The sequence below is a fragment of the Apteryx rowi genome, unplaced genomic scaffold (genome assembly GCF_003343035.1).
Source record: "Apteryx rowi isolate R43461 unplaced genomic scaffold, aptRow1 scaffold_524, whole genome shotgun sequence".
Classification (NCBI taxonomy): Eukaryota; Metazoa; Chordata; class Aves; order Apterygiformes; family Apterygidae; genus Apteryx; species Apteryx rowi.
The window spans coordinates 143,038-160,528 of NW_020450788.1; the positions used below are offsets into that span (position 1 = coordinate 143,038).

The window sequence follows — 17,491 nt, forward strand, 5'->3', positions numbered from 1 at the left end:
CTTGTGTACGTGACTAACAGCAGAAGGACAGTCTATCTTATGCTTACTCTCCGGTAATTTGTGGCAGCAGGGAAAGGAATGGTAACAATCAAGTTCAGCAATGTTGGGAGATTTTTTTTTTAATATCAAATGTATTGGCATTCTCATAGCACACATCTAGCATTAATCTACAAAGGTAATCCTTTAAAATAATGTTATAAAACCAATTTAGAGAAGTTTACACATGACTTTTGCTTTTAAATATCTACAAACCAGCCAATCTAAAAGAGAACAAATATTACTTTATAATGGAAGCCATTTTTTACAGTAACAAAACCCCAAACAACTTACAATACAAATTTGAGGGAACATCAAAAATATTCATCAATGGAAAAGGTATAGAGAAAGGGCACACATTTCTGAATTCATTCTTTTGTCTATTTTATAATAAATACACAGATTATCCCTGTAGTAGTGCTGATGATGTGGTTTATGTGATGAAAGCCACAAAACACTCTGGGATGATGGGGACAGAAGCTGGGGAGGAGGGTGATGGGGGTAGTGACAAACTACAGAACTGAAGTGGAAATGAAGTCAAACACATGCATTATTTGCACCAGGCTGCCCACAGTTATACAGAAGGTAACTGTGACCAGCAAATAATTTTGTTTTAAAATTATCTCTCTTCTCCGGAAAGAATGCTTCCTGCTTTGAGAAACAATGGTTTTTGGATGACTGCACAGAACCTTAAGAAACAACCGGATTCTGCARCGCCAAGTTTCAGAGTTGCCTTGAGGGAAGGGGCCCTGAGCATTCCAAGACACCAGAAAACTGACCATGTCTTTGGGTTGCCCTCTATTTCCATTTTAACTCTCTAGACTACTTGCAGCTTTAAGAGTTCTGGTTTTGTAGACAGATTTATGACACGTGGTTTTGGTGGTTAGCTGACACATGGTCCTTCTGAAAGCTGCTAGGACGCATGACTTTACTTACCCCAGGAACAGGAGAGCGCCTCCTTCTAAACACAGCCACCTCACATTATGCAGTGACCATAGCAAAAAATGAGCACATACGAAAAGGCTATTAAAGTTTTCTGTGATCAATATCTGAGAAAAACTGTGTCGATACACACTTAGCCAACTTGTGCTAGTTTATCAAATCAAGTCCCAAGTTCAAATACTCACACATGCGGGCATCTTTACTCAATTCTTCTGAGCAAAGTATAAAATCTGTTTGGCTTGCATGTAAATTACATATTCTAAAGACATATTACATATAACAATGACCTTTATGAAGGAAAATAAGGGCTTACTTTTCAGTAAAACATCTCAAATAAACTTGCTAAAGCACAGCCTGCTTGCTTTTTTAATGTAAATGATGCCATAAGATTCAGAGGCATAACTTCCCAAAATAATGTGTGTAGGATTAAAAATCTACTGCCTACATGYATTGTATTGGCACATACTTGGAGAGCATGTTTTTTTCTAAAATCTGGTTAAGAAAAAAAAAATCATTTAAAATATAGGAAAGAGACCACTTTTGAGCTTAAAAGGTTTCAAAATTCACTCTTAAGCAAATGGCTTCAACTCCCATGAAAATAAATTTTTATGATGAAAATGCTAGGGAGGAAAAAAAAAMCCCACAAAATCTAGCAGCCTCAAATCTCAGCAGAATATTCTGACAAATACAGACTATTTCTGTACATAATCAGAAACAAACAAACAAAAAATCTCTGAAGAGAGTCAATATTATATCCTTAAATTAAAACAATACATAGTATTCATTCTATGTGAACTGCAAAGTAGAAAGAGTCACAGCATAGGGTCAAAATCCTGTCTTCGGGCCTGACTCCTACATGCTCATTCAACTCTAAGTTATGTTTATACAGAATTGTAGAGAACAGGCTCCATAAGATCAAAATATTTTTACATCTTTGTGGCACATATCTGAATGTAGCTTCCATATTCCAAGTAAAAGTTCAACAAATATGAACTAGCTTTAACTTACATATTTACACTTTTATCTACAGTCTTTTCCTTTCCCCCCACCACTGCATTCTAGGACCACACAATCCAAATGAAAAAAATCTTTAAATAAAAGATTCAATAAACAAACAAAATACTTCTTGTGGTAATTTTTTTTTCAGCCTTGTTAGGCTGAAAAAGCCCAAATGCTGCTAAGCAGAGTTCCAGTTACTTTACACAGCAATGTCTTTGCCAGGTCTGGCTGAGCAGATTTATTAGCTGCTGCCACCACTATGCTGTTGAAAGTGCAATTGCAAGATCAGGTCTCGAATTTCTTCTCGTTTGCTTCTGATCACCTGACGAGGAAACCACTTCTCCAGATGCATTGGCTGTTCAAAGTTATCTATGGGATTCTGGTAACAGAAAAAGGAATATTTATAGCATGAATTTCCTAAAGCAACCTTCAAAAAAATTTCAACCCCTCCCCCCCCATTATTGCTGAAACCACAGATGTACAAACAAGTCACCAAGAGACACAGTGACAGACTGCAAAGTCAAATCCACTTCCTCCATGGTAATCACATTTACACATACACTTACCATGAGCTACTCATGGTAAACACAAGACAAGTTATCATCATTTCCCTGAGAGATACATCAGTATAAGCATACATTCAAAGCACAGTCCACGTACTCTTTGACACAATTAGACACAATCCTGCTACGTAATGGACAGGTACACTTTGGTCACAAAACACGTAAGTACGCTCACACTGTAAGGAAGGATCAGGCATACAGCAACTAAGCGTAAGAGGTTCTGTGGCCTCAGGCACTGTGGTTTTTTTGTTTGTTTGTTTTTAATGTTACGGGCTGGTGTGTCCAATAGAAGAGAGCAAAGAAGCAAGAACATTCCCACAAAGTTCAGCAGGAAATGAGAGGGGGACAGTTCAGGACAATACAGGACAGCAAATGAAATGGCCAAGACACTCTGCCAACTCTGTCAATAAGACCACACCACATCTCACTTGCCTAAGTCCTTTTTTTTTTTTTTTTTTTCCTCTTTCCCTCTTCATTCTTTTGCAATGCTTACACTTCACCTTCGCCTTGCCATGAATGAAGAAGTATATGGTAAGTGGAAAAAGCAAAGTGAGAAACCACACCATGATCTGTGGTCTATGAGCACTGGGTATGTTTAGAACAAACTACATCTACCTCGTTCAGGCCTCGCTTCTGCAAGCGAAACATGACCATGTCAGAAAATGGTCATTTCAGAAGCATTGGTAAATAATTTCATCTTCCACCTACACAAGAGCTCAACCCTTCTTTTCTACTATAGAAGAAAAATCTGTCGACTGGTCAAGGTCCCACACAACCCTTCCCATGCAAAGGACTCAGAGTGTGGACATGTATGAGCATCAGGCAAACAAAGCCAAGGGCAGTGCAAGAGCACTCATCAGGGTGAGGGAGAATTGGGGAGACGCTAAATGTCTGAAACCCAGCAGCTGCAGATGTTTAAGGCAATGTGCTGGACAGGAAGGAAACAGAGATTCCCCCAGCCCTGCACATTCCCTTTAAAGGATCTCCCCCTCCTTCTCTTTGCAGAGGATGCTGCCTGCACAGACAAAACCACAAAAAGGCCAATGGACAAGCTGAGCTAACTTTTAGCGACCACAAGAAGAGATGACCTGCATGGAAAAAGTCCCTCTGTACCACTTGTAGGCCAGAAATGTGTAAACTACATGGGCTTCAAATACACCCATATAGTTAAGGGCCTTCAATATGTCAATGTAAAAGCATCATTAAACCACAAGGCCAGAAACGTCTGCCCAGGAAATGCAGAGCAGAAACTGCCTGTGCTCCAGGCACAAAGACCCCTGCCACTACATGAAGAAGGGATTTTATCTCCTCTTTCTCAAATGGCTTTGATACTTACAGAGGCTGAGCACYACAGGCTTTTCTGTCTGGATATTTCACTCGGAAATAAGGTTTGGGGTTGTTTTGGGGAGGGGGGGAGATAGTTTCCATYTGTACCTGGAAGAAGCTTTCCACATATTGCAGCAAATATACACCACAATCACTGCTGTTATCCTGTTTAGGCACTCTGGGACAGAAGTCAATCATTGTTGATTTACTGAATTCCCGGTGTGTTTTTCGTTTAGCTTCCCATTCTGCTTCCAGGTACCTATAAAGAAAGCAAACAGAATAAATACTTAAGAAATAACTCCCCAGCTCAGTGCATTTTGGGATATTACTCAATATTGTTCTGGAACTGGTCACAATGCTGTAACAGCCTTAACCAACTTCCTTCACAGAATCTGTCAAAGAAATTCATATAAGGAAATAACACAGTTTCCAATATCCAAAATTTCAAAATGTTATTACATCGAGATGCATCTCTACTATATAATGCACACTGTACACAAAATAGGAAAGATACATGACTTCATTAAAAAAATTAAAAAGTCATTGCACTGAGTTTCTTCAAGCTGTTAGGTCACTTTTTTAAAACTTGAGCTAAAGGAGGAACTGAAGTAATCCTTCATGACTATCACACAGATTTTTTCCTGGGTTCATCCTGAGAAAGCCAGCACTGCTTTTTACCTTAAGCAAACTGTAAAACAATTATTAGAATTCATCTTATGAACAACTTCAGTTACAATCACACAGTATAGCCCTTGCAGTCTACCAGTGTATAGGGTAGGTAAAGACTTACAACCTTAGGGATCACTTCTATGATATGATTATGACTTATCTGGCGTCAGGCTTTTCTACTGTTTTCTTGCTTCAGTGGAACCTCACCGATCCAGCTTTCTAAAGTGGCCACTGATTTTGAACATATGACTGAAGGCGTAAGGGTCTGATTTTCAAAAGCAAAACCTCAGGGCTTGGGGGAAAAGAAACACACACACACACACACACACACACACACACACAATGCCTGACTTTAGAGAATAAAAATACACAAGTCAGACCTTGTGTTTGACTTCCACAGGCCCCAAGTCCTTGCAATTCTGAGAATAAAGATACATACATAACACCCAAAACAGCTTTTGAGAAAAGGGGCACTTCTGAATAGAAGACAAACATGAAATTGAATTCAAGATGAAGACAGATCAGTGAAGCACATTTCCTATATTAATGCTCTTAAACTTGAAAATTAATTTATTTGGGCCTGACCTCTGCCCAAAGACAAAGCAAATTGGTTTAAGGAAAAAAGAGATAATGGAAACCCTGTATCATAGTTTCCTTAGACTTCTACTTTCAGGGTGCAACTGCACGGTGATGTTTCCCTCCCCCAAATCGAAGGAATAACAGGTCTGCTTCCCAAAGTTCACAGGTCTCAGGCTTCCACAAGTCACCTCTTTGTTTTCTGACTTTTCATGGCATCTCTCTGATGAGCTCCAGGAAACCACCCTCTCTGGAATTTCATCCTCTGGAGCAGCTCAAAGTGTAGAGCACTATGCTAATATATCCCATAGAGACATGAAAAAAAAAATTTTTTTTTTTGCTACTTCATTCTTTCTCCCAAGACAGACATGCTAGGAGGCCTCTCTCTCTAGGGAAAAGATAGTGTCACAAAATTTACCAATTATAATACTATATTAGGAGTGGATGATAATGAATTTACTTTTACATGATCTAGATTTTTGTTACTTTCAGTGAAGTGAATACAACAAGGGACAAAAAGAACCATTAATTTTAGCTTCAACTATTTAATATTATCAACTTTAACTTCTATCAAAAACTTTTTACAAATTCATTAGCAGTGTGTTCAAGTACTGAAAGTTTGAAGACATTCTTCTAATACTTAAATACTTATCACATAAAGACTGTAAATATATTCTTATTCCCACTTTTGAAAACACGTAGTAACATTCCCATATAACTATACCGATACATCAAACTTTTAGGTTGCTTCAGTTTAGCTACTACACTTTTGCACATATGTAGGAGCAGATTCAACGCAGAAATTCTGTCAGCTACATCAGGATACTGAAGTCAGCACTTTGGAAAACCAGTCATTTAAATTTCAAAGTATTCTTTTTAAAGAATCAGTTTTTCTGCTCTTAAAAATACTTTCATTACTGAACTGGAGGGGATAAAAAACAAAACAAAAAACTCTAGAAAACCCTCAATCTACTTTTCAATGTTTTTTCAATTTTAAAAAGATATCTACTTTTCAATTTTTACATTACAGTTAGGTTGCAGAACGAAAACAGTATTGTCATCCAAACCTCCATACTGCCATTTTTTTCTGTGGCTGTTTGTAAGTTCTCCTTTAGGAACAGAAATGAACACCTTTACAAGGAAAAGTATTTCGAACATTAAAACCTGACCAAGAGCAACCCTTTCTGGTAAAGGAGAACTGCAGTTACTTACTCTCTCAAAACCTGAACTGTGTTCTGCAAGGAGCCAGCTTTCAAAGAATCTAAGATGAGTATACAAGGCCTGTAAACAACAAAAACAACAAAGAGCAGTTTAAGCTTTCATTGCCAGTACTACCTGAGCAAAGATTTTGTTTGAATCCAGCTTAACAAGAGCATCAATAGCTGAATAAATGTGAAAAAAAATGGACAAGCCCCTACAGTTGTGGCTTTATAACAAGCTGGATGTGACAAATAACCGACTCAATTACTGCAGAATTTCTTAGTATAAACCCTTTAATAATACAATGTTAGTACGAAAACAGAAACTTACCTTTTACAAATTTGCCTTCTTGAATTACTTGGAGAGTTCTGGGAAGAGAGAAAGAAAAAATAACCTTAAAAAAAAACTACAACAAGTAAAAACCCAAATGTCTTTACAGATTTAAAGGCAAAGCAAGTCAGGCTCCTATTCCAGAAAGGGAGAAACTGATAGGAAATTTTTTAAAAACTGTGAAACTATAGCATAGGCAACTTAGGTAAGCAAAGAAAGACTTCAGGTAACTCAAACTGCCTTGCACATGCTGCAAGTTGCACAAACATCAACAGAAAAGCTGCAGAAAAGATAATGCAAAGTAATTTGTTCAAGACTTGGAGCCRTAGGAAGTAAGTTAATACAGGTCTCCTCTGTCAGTACAGAAAAGTACTTACTTTAGAAATATCCAAGTGAAGAACTGCAGCAACATGGTTGCCACCTAGAACAAAAGAAAAAAATATATAGAAAGTCTTAAGAAAAAAATATAGAAAGTGTTAAGAATTTAAGAATTTTCTAACTATTTTCATGATTCCTGATTATTAGTACTCAAAATAAGATAGTCCACACATTGCAATAGGATCTGGGCCACTGATTTTACATGTCCCTTCCATTAATTTCCAAAGAGTTGCAGAAAGCAAGAATGCAGTGCAGTCTTTACTATGCATGGTAAGACAAAAACATGTTACACTAATCTTTCATTTCAGGATATTTTTTAAGACATCACATCTCTCCTTCAAGGATTAAGACACTATCAGAACTGTATATGGCTTGATGTAGTTTCTTCTAAGTTATCTACCTTTTGAGAACAAACTTCTGTTTGCATCCATTTCTTCATCTTTGCAGTTATTAGGAAAGGCCAACACTGAACTGGTTCTAGTGCTCTGACTCTCCTTCTCTGACTGAAGTGGAGATTGTTGAAGCTGGTGATATAATGAAGTCTGATTGGGACATTCCTCATATACAGCTTCTTCTAGCCACGGAAAACAGATAACTGCAATGTACCAATGAGACCTGCCCAGCAGGGGGAAACATCAAAACTGTAACATTTGGTTCTGAAAAGCATATGAAAAGTTTTTATAGCACTGAGAGCTCATGGACAACTGTTTTGTGGTATGTAACCACTGTTGCCATTACCATGCTCCTTCATGGCATCTTATACAAATCCTCCCACTCATTTGTACTTTGCATTTTACTTGGTGTAACTGCAAAAGTAAGTATCAATTCCTTTAAGAAACAAAACAAGCCCACCACAGCAATTTATCACTGTCTCACCACCTACCCCACACTGAAAAAATAATAAAGTAATAAAAYAATTTGTGACAACGATCCCAATTTTGAATATAGCTGAGGGTATATCATGTCTCAAGCCCAATCTCTTTGCATACAYAACTCTCAATGACTATTCAGCTTTGCTGGAGCTTCCATGTGCAGGGCAGCTATTCACCTAGGACCAGGCACAGAGAGTGAAAGTACTACTCCTGCTCTTTTTACCAATAACACTATGCATTGCTGGGATTTCTTCACAGAAACATTACTTAAGTGCACAGGAACCATCACAATGATACATGTAAATTCTTTTGAAATACATAAAAACAATTTTCAGTACAACTAAGGAAAAGAAATGCAAAGCCTGCTGAAGACAACTACACTTACAAAATGCAATTTTTGAAGAGGCTTAAAAATTACTCATTCCACTCCTCACTATCACTTCTTCTTCAAAATCTAGTATGTTCATTTCTAATATATTTATTTATTAAGGTGTACAGCTATAAATCTTCAAATTACTAGAACATTCAAATATTTAAATTTTAAATACCAGAAAATGTGTCTAAAATTGCATAGACTTACTCCTCATTCACAGGCACAAAGATATAATCTTTACTGAAGATGTTTATATGACGAGTCCATGTTCTTACTCTTTTGTGTCTTCTCTGTGCTGCTCTGTGGAAATCAAATGACATTTACTGTTTGGATTTGCTCTTTTTGGTTAAAGTAAGGGATAGGGATTAGTAATCCTATATTTTCCCAGTCCCTCAATGGATTTTTCATTTATTCATGAAATTTCCCAACAGAGAGAAAACAAACCAGCAGAACATTAAGCCCAAGTGACTTACAAGCCAAGTGGACTGATATGAATGTTTGCATTATCTGAATCACCTTGAACTCTTTTGGATGAATTATCCACAGATTTCAAAGTCAGGAAGGATTTGTTACAATTATTTAGCCAGGGTATCAGACTACACTAAAGGCAGAAAAGCCCACCGAAATATCTGTCAGTGTAAACATCAATCTATACCAACTTCCAAACATCCATGTCACAGTACCACTTTTGAACGCCTGCCTAAGCAACCTTATTTTTTGGAAGGAAAAGCCAAATGCCTTGCATAGGGTCATGCAGCACACCTACTGCAAAGCCAGAACTAAACCACAGATTTCCTCCAGTCCTGGGCTTTAACTGCTAGATCACATTCCCTTTCCAGTCCTGCAGACATAAAGCATGAGGACAGGATTATAGGAGACTAAAAAAATCTGAGGAGAAATTTAGATTATCCAGCTTTCTTATTTTACAGAAGATTAAATGGAAACCAATGGTTTATAAAGTTTGCTCCAATGTCAACCAAAAGCAAAATTCACTCTAATCAGGAGACACCCTCTGTTGCCATTCTAATTAAATCCTGATCTGAGATCAAGACATGTAACTTGAATATGGGGGGAATGGGAGAAAAGGGGTAGGGAATGGAAAAGCAAGCTGCTGCAGGGCTCTTCAGGGGCAGTGTGAAGAGAAGACTTGCTGCAAATTTCCTCTATTACATGATTCTAGAAGCACAGAGAACGTAACAGGGGAAGGCACTGTTAAAACCTAGAAAAGTGCCTATGAAAGCACAACAAAACTTAATTCACTAGCTGAGCTGTATGGAGAAAAGGAAGTAAAGGGACTTCAAGTTAAGTAGCCTACATCAGTAGAGATTAATTTCATTTATGACAATAAGGAGCCTATTTTTCCACTATCCACACTTCAAAAAACTGTATTCACCAGGTAAGTATCTAACGTTAAACAAAACTAGAATTGCAGCTGCTACAGTCCTTGAAATATGATGCATTAAGAGTGCCATTCTTCTTCCATGAAAAGGTTAAGGACAGTCCAGCCTTGCAAAAGGAATCAGATCAAGGCACAACAGCATTCTTAAGGATAATGGTGCCTCCACCTCAGAACATTCATGGTCAGGAGACAGGCACAAAAACTGACAGAAGACACATTTGCTCAAGCATAGCTCCTTGATTTTTGAGGATCTTTTAAAAATATCACAGAAGTTGCATTTTTCTCTAACTTTTGCCCAGAAATGTTTGACTGTAACACAGAAACAAGATGGCACACCTGTACGTGCAGGTGGCCCAGTTGGTCCAAAGAATACAAAACCTGGGGACTTCATGAATAACAAAAGAAAAATCACTTCTGACAAACAGAAAAAACTTCAATAAGCTGAGTGATGATAACAGGTTGAAAGCAGCTGGCAGATAACTCTAAGTGAAGTGGTAAGAAAGTTCCACTCAAACATCAGTGTTGAGAAGGAACTGAGTGTGAGACAGGGATGGTCCTACCCTTTATACAGTCTTGGCTGCAAGCATGAAGTAATAGAGGGATCATAAGCTCCTAATGACACTGTCTGTGAAACTTTTCAATTTCTGTGTAATAGAGTGTAAAAAACTCATATGTGTGAGCTTGGTGTACACAAATTTTCTTACTAAAAACCTGGACAATAATTTATTATTAACATATAACATGAAAGATGTGGTAAATCTAAAAATAATTTTTAAAAAGACTTAAAATAAAACATGCCTTAGACGACTCTTGAGTTTGGGGGGGAAAAAAAAAGAGAGAGAGATATCAAAATACATGAATAATTGTTTGAAGTGCAAATTCATATAAAGCTGGAGAAAGGTAATGACACTTTCATTCACAGCCAGGATCAATTACATGTAAGCTTTAATGAAAAAATACCATTATGCTTAAATTGTGAGTTACAACATTGAACCACTCCTTTGGAGAATACCAATTTATTATTTTATGTACCAATTAGGATACAATCTACAGAACTTCTGAATAGCAGCAACAGATTCTCTAGTTCTGGTCATTATGGCATCTGAAGTGAACTTACGTAACTTTGGGATCCCCCTCAGAGTTTTTTTCTGTCCTGGTCAGGCACTTATAGAAGAAACTGCTAAAAATATGTGTACGGTCAGCAAGATGTTTTGGAGCTTTCTCCAACAAGAGGTATCTACCAAAGAAAAAAAACAAAATTAAATTCCCATTCTAGAAACTACCATTCCTAATATAAAAGAAGCATAATTATTTCCTGATTCATCATCCGCAGGTTATGCTTACCATCAGCTACCTTCACAGATGCTAATCATGTCAAGCTTTTCTATCTACTGCATTTTAAATGTGCATGTGTGGATGGACATCACCATAGTATGTAAATGCCAAACAGTTACTAAGAACAGTCACATTACCCTTTATCTCAGATTTTTTGCTTCAGTATTAATGCTTTCATTTATCTTTAGAGTTACGTTTCTAGCCCTTGCAATTAAGATAAGTTTGAAAATCAGGCCAAGTACAAGCTCATGCAGTGTCAYATTACTGAGTATGCAAAAAGCAGAGAACAGGTCAGTAGTATAAATTGCCCCTTTTACTTCTACAGGTTATGTATGTGAAAGCTAAAAGAGACACTCTGGAGGTTTATGATTTTAYTGTTGATCATTTTACCCTAAACATCAGCTTATGTGTTTATTCAACAATCCCAGGCTGCCAAAGCTCTCAAAATTGTAATCACCCTACACAAGGTGCCTCCAGGTTCACCTGATAACTTGTGCAAGTCATACATCACACAGCTTGCAACACAACAAACACTGAGAATGTGGGAAGAAGTCTAACATTTAAAAAGCAAAGGGGTTTCTGTAATGATTACATTAAATTCCTTTATTCAAACCTTCCTGTTAAGATGAAGCTGTAGCTAGAGTGGGAACCACACTGTGTAATTTCTTTCTAGTTTACAGCAGAATAAAAAGGGCTTTGCTGTAAAGCCACACCAAACATTCAGGTACATGTTCTGTTTTCCACTCTTCTAGATAAGCTGTTTTAACCGGCTTGTTATTGCTCACAGTTACTGCATGCTTGATATCAAATGAAATGGAATTCTCACAGCCAACCTTCCCTAGAGCCAGAATCCTGTTTCAGTCTGCACACAGAAAATAAATCTTGACTTTAGAGAACAGTGGCCCACAATGCCAGTTTTGCAAAACTTATTTTTACAAGCAATTCTAGTAGGATGGCATAAAGTAGGTAAGGCAAGCACAACTTCCTCAAAAAGTGTTAGCTGTGTTCTTTTCTGTAGCAGCTGTAGCAGCAGAAGGATCCCCGAACTCTTGCACAGAATAGCTGAGGATGCTCTGTTTCATGCAAACTTAGTAGTGAACTACTCAGTACAGACCCTCTAACTTTGTTCAGCTGTCTGCTTAAAACTACTTTGCACTTTCCATTCTGTGAGGTCCCCAAGAGCTWTTTTTCCTCCCTAAGCTGTAGTGATCCTCAAACAGGAATTAGGCACCTAACAACTACTAAAAATCCATATAATTTGGACTCTTATTGCCTTATGCCTTGGAAAAAAAAAATAATAATCTCTCACTGTCCTAGCTACATTATTTGTACAACACCAAGGATTTCACATTTAGTGCAAAGGCTGTAGCGGACACAATTAAAATACATTTACTTCTTGAGCAGGAACAGCAATTATTCTACTTTGCCTGGAGTACATCAAAGCCTATTAGAGGGGCAATAAAAAAATGGAACTGAAATAAATAAAATGACTGAGAATACTCAAAAGCTTAAAAAAATTCAAACTTACAACTTCATCATATTGTTATTTTTAAAACTGTTGTATCACATTTAATGACCAACATCTACAGTTACATTCAAGATCACATCAAGCCTCTGAAAGAGGACAATTAAATCTCCAAACACTTACTTAAGATAGAAATCAATGATGACATCATTGAGAAATTCTCCATACTCTAAGCACTCTAGATCTTCTCTTGTGACTCCCAGGCCTCCTTTTGCAGGTGGAGGTGGATAAACAATCAAACTAGAAAACACAGATCATGTTATAACAATGGCAAACTGTGTTTTATATATTTTTCTCAGTATATCCGTTCCACATCTAAAAGATTTTCCAGAACACCTGTTGAAGTGGTAGTTCTCAAAACTGTTGAGTAACTCAGAAGTCTGTTACCATTTCTTCCTCCAATAGTAAGAGCGCTTACATAAGAAATATTGTTCTCTCTTGCCCCCAAAACTTTGCGAAAACTTTTGGAAAGGAAATTTTTACCTTCAGCTTTTTTTGATAAAAATAAATGATAAATGGCCATATAAAACAGGAAGAAATACTACAGGACAGATTCTCAATGGGTATGAATGAGCAGTGATTTCCTATCAGTTAGGACTCCAATGACGGCTGTCACATTTCCAAGCAGGAAATTTGGGTTTAKGCACCAGACAGCACATGCACTGTAAGTGGTTTGAAACTGCCCAACTTAAATCTAAAGCTAACACTTACAACGTATTAAAAAAAGCCTAGACTAACATCCATATTACCTAACTGGAACCATGAACTGAGCACTTTTGCTGTTGTAGAAAATTTCTTAAGCAGAACCAAAACCAACTGTTACACTGCCAGCAAAAAGTGACAGCATACTGCAGGAGTTCTTAAGAGCAAGGTATTTCACTACTGTTTGCCATACTAAAAGTATGAAGAACAACAGACTAGTACAGACAGAACCAAGGCACAATGCTAGCTTTCTCCTAGTTTCTTGCTGCGCTACACATTCATGCATTTTCATTTTCTAAAAGGTTTGTTAACCACAGTCTTGTGCTAACTAATAAACTGTATTACAAACTGCAGCTATAAATAGATCAAATGTGACRGAACAGTGAAAGAAAATATTGTTTAGAGAAAAACAATGGCTCAGCTTAAGTTAGCAATAGTTTTGCTTTGATATGCACTTAGGTGGACATTCACTGAGGCTACAAGATCTCTGCCCTCCCATTGATGTGTCCATGATATGAGCACAACTGTAGTCAAAATTCAGGTATTCACCAATTTCTGTGAGATTCTTTGTCATCCTGTGACACATCCATCCTCTCTCAACTATTAGGACTGAAACAGGAATGACCACATTCATATTCAGTGATATTTTATATTTATATAGCATCTTTCACCCAACACTTTCAAATCAACTAGAAAATGGTAATTAAGACAGGACTTTTATTCCAGCAATTTGTTTATTCAGTTTGCTTTATTTTCACCTTCTCATTTAAGTGAAAGATACATACTTCTTAACTGCTCCAGCTTCTCTTACTTCTTTCCATTCTTCATTCAGTGCAGAGGACAGAGAAATGGAATAGCAACCACTGTTCTGCTTATTTGCAAGGGCATAACTAGGCCTGGCCACTTTTGGTTTTGATTCCTACCAATAAAAAACAAATAATAAAAAAGAATCACACAACTAGATATATAAAACAGACCACAAAAAACAAACAAACAAACAAAAAAACCCACAAGCCTGAAGCCTGCATGACTACACTGCATCACTGAAGAATCTTGCTGGAGAGCAGAAGTGTAAACATTCAAACAGCAGCATTTAGACTTATGTGCCACTGCCCAGATTAAAAAAAAAAAGTTATGTCCCTTTTAAAATATTGGTAGGTCTTCATTTGTTTATAGCCTCTCTCTAAAACAGTTTAGAAGCATTATTCAGTGAACTGAGGCAGAATTTCTTTTGGATGAGAAACAGGACCTGAAAGGATGGAGACAGGTATGAGACTGTCTTACTAGGAGCTGGGTAAGCTTGGTAGGTTTGAAAATCTAGCTCTCAAGAATTTCTCTAAAAATAATACAGATTTGATTTGGAAGCAGAGCAACTCAACTTTTAAGTTCCCAGTTTCATACCCAGATTGATCTGTTGTCTCTGTGCTTGTTACTGACTAGAACAAACATATATGCTTTGAAATGACAATAGCATGGGGTTGCGTTCAGACATTTACTCCTCAAATGGTGGTGTACTAACACATTAACATGCACAGTCCCATCTCCTTAGCATCCTTGGGAATCATCTAGGTATTTCAAGCTGCAGAGCCCTCACTAGAAAAATCTAGAAACATGTGGAATGGGTAAGGTGCACTGCTCCTCCTACACACACTACTGCCTCCACTCTGCTGCACCCAGTTCACTTATAGCTCAGGTGAGAAGTGGGTCCATCACYGCCATCACTCCTACATTCATTAACTCTGACCTTGCCATCCTGAAGACACCACAAGGGAGGTGAATTCCTGTGGCTTTAGGCATACACAACTGAGTCAACCAAAAGCTTCATTATTTGCCACTTACCAGCGCTGATGACACCTCTGTACTATCTTTCTGTGGGTATAATCTAGCACTTTACTGGTAAGTCTTGCCCCATTGTGAGGAATAAATCACAAATGTCATTTTTTTTTTTTTTTTTAAGCTATGGATAAAGAAAGAATTTATTCCTGGCAATTGGCTGATCTAAAATTTACTGGAATTTGTGAAAGCCAACAGATGGTGATAAGTCAAGCAACAGCTACTCACTAACCTGAAATTCAGGCTCATGCACATTTGAGGTATTCTCTTTCAGCATACATTGCTTTAGTAGATCCTTACTGTAACTCATAAAAGAACTCTCTTCAGCAGAAAGATCCTTAAAAAAAGGTAAAGCTTGCTTCAAAGACAAAAACTCAGAGAGATCTGGTGCTCTGTTCTTCTTGCTCACATCTGTAATTAATTCAGTCAGTCTAACTTCTTCCCACTCTGTGAGTGGTTGGGACAGTTCAAGAAAAACAAATTCACTAGGTTTGGCTGGAAAAAGGAAAGAAAGGAGAATATTAACACACTAAGAAGGCAGAGCAGAACTGTGGCAACAGTTTCCACACCAAACTGTAAAACTACCACTCTGATTTGTTTCAGCAAGTCTCTACATACAGTTCAAAAGATTTATATTACTATGCATATTCAAAAGGCATAAAACATTCAAGCATAGAAATTTAATAGTAACTCCTGAAGGTTTCTGTTAGAACAAGAATGTTATCAAGGTAAATAAACCTAAGATTAAAGAGTGTCCTGCAGCCTCAGACTCAGTTTCCACTCTTTTCACTGGGAGTTTTGTCTATAAATGCCACTGGTAACTTTGATAAACTTAGATCTAGAAACATAAAGGTAACTCGCTGCCTACACTTAATTCAGTCTCTCACTTTAAACAACTCCTGCTCCTTCGGCAAAGTTAATGTTAACTGTATTTTTTTTCCCCCGTAGAGGTGGTGACTGTACAGGGTAAAAGAACTGTTAAATTTCACAAAGGCAACTTTGACATCGTAACTGCACTAGAGGTCATTTTGTAATCATTTTGCTAATGTAAAAATATTGTGGGATTGTGCCAGTCTTTGAATACTTGAGCAAAAGTTATACTCAGTTCTTACAGAGCTTCACTGCAGAAAAACAAGTAAACCCAGTCCACAAGACCCTACAGACTAAATAGCCCATTTAGCCTCTGGTGGAAATTTTCTCTAATAATAATGCAATGGTCCAATACAGTCTTGTCAAAGATTAAAAATCAGCAATTATCTTCCAAGCCGTTCTTCTAGCACACACACTACTCAGAAGGAAGGAAACTTGAAACATCCTGTTTATTTTTAAAAGAGCGCTATTTACGCATAACCCTAGTTTAAAAAGGCCGCCACATACAGATCACAATGTAACACAGTTCAAAAGGTCTTTTTTACTAAGTAGCAGTGGTTTTGAATCACATTATGCTATGTTTTTCTTCCAAAGACGTATAGAGAGGCATTCTGGAAAAGCAAAACYGATCAACTTTTATCTTTAAAAAGGTACAGACTTTCCTCAATATTCAGAGATGCGAGTGTAAAATAACCCCTTTAAAATAACCCCGTATACTACACTTTTTCATCATGCTTAAGAAGAGTGATTACTTACATGGCTTGCTGAAAACAGACTTTCCTAATTGGGTCTCAATCTTTTCTACATAATCTGTAGACAACCAAAGGAAAATGATTGTCTTTGAAGAACAGCCACCATCACTTCTCCACAAACCAAACCTTCTGAGATCCAGAGTATCCACTGTCAGCTTAATATTCTTATTAAGAGCCACTGTAGAAAACAGGATTTAAAATAACCACACCTTACACAGCCATAGATAATTATAACAGCATACTACGTAATCACTACAGTGTGCAAGTATAATCAAAGTGTATTAAAACTATTCTTGCAGATTTTATTCCTGCCACTATATCGAATGTGTTTMGAGTTCAGTACTTAAATCACTCTTTCCAAACTATATAAAACAAAGTTACCAAACTGTAACACCAAAAGCTAGACATCTAAATGCATAATTCTTCATGAAAAAAAATCATATTTTTGCTCAGAATAATCTCAGTTAATACCTACAAATACACAAAGAATTAATTCCAAGTCACGAACTCCCATTTTCTTCCCATCAATCCATCTGTCAATTCAGAACTACTCCCAAATCTTTTCCTATGACTTATCAAACATCACCTTTGGAAAACTGACTGAATGCAAATCTACAGAGTTACGTTCTTCTTGGCTTAGGCAACTCACACATTTTGTTTAACATACCAGAGAGCCTAAACCTCTGATCTCAAAAGACTGATGTTTCACCTCAAAAACATGAATAGTCATATTTACCACAATTCATCACTTAAATATGCAGAATCGCAAGAGCAAGGCCCTTAAAACAAGTTCACCTTAAAAGTGTAAGAA

At 37.2% G+C, this 17,491-nt stretch overlaps 1 protein-coding gene across 9 annotated transcripts in view; it reads right to left on the reverse strand.

Moving 5' to 3' along the window:
• Nucleotides 1–103: 103 nt before the first annotated feature.
• Nucleotides 104–17,491, reverse strand: part of SENP7 (SUMO specific peptidase 7) — a 43,713-nt gene continuing 26,325 nt past the window's right edge. For 7 of the 9 annotated variants that reach the window (XM_026080517.1, XM_026080513.1, XM_026080512.1 and 4 more), the window contains 12 exons: nucleotides 16,685–16,858; nucleotides 15,291–15,553; nucleotides 14,011–14,144; nucleotides 12,647–12,763; nucleotides 10,781–10,900; nucleotides 8,472–8,564; nucleotides 7,420–7,634; nucleotides 7,019–7,062; nucleotides 6,642–6,679; nucleotides 6,324–6,392; nucleotides 3,975–4,125; nucleotides 104–2,356 (listed from right to left, as the gene is read on the reverse strand). In XM_026080517.1, the coding sequence (XP_025936302.1) occupies nucleotides 2,219–2,356; nucleotides 3,975–4,125; nucleotides 6,324–6,392; nucleotides 6,642–6,679; nucleotides 7,019–7,062; nucleotides 7,420–7,634; nucleotides 8,472–8,564; nucleotides 10,781–10,900; nucleotides 12,647–12,763; nucleotides 14,011–14,144; nucleotides 15,291–15,553; nucleotides 16,685–16,858 (1,556 nt within the window). In that variant the 3' untranslated portion in view covers nucleotides 104–2,218. Of the gene's footprint in view, nucleotides 2,357–3,974; nucleotides 4,126–6,323; nucleotides 6,393–6,641; nucleotides 6,680–7,018; nucleotides 7,063–7,419; nucleotides 7,676–8,471; nucleotides 8,565–10,780; nucleotides 10,901–12,646; nucleotides 12,764–14,010; nucleotides 14,145–15,290; nucleotides 15,554–16,684; nucleotides 16,859–17,491 lie in introns of those variants that run through there. The other 2 variants (XM_026080518.1, XM_026080520.1) reach the window with 2 other exon arrangements.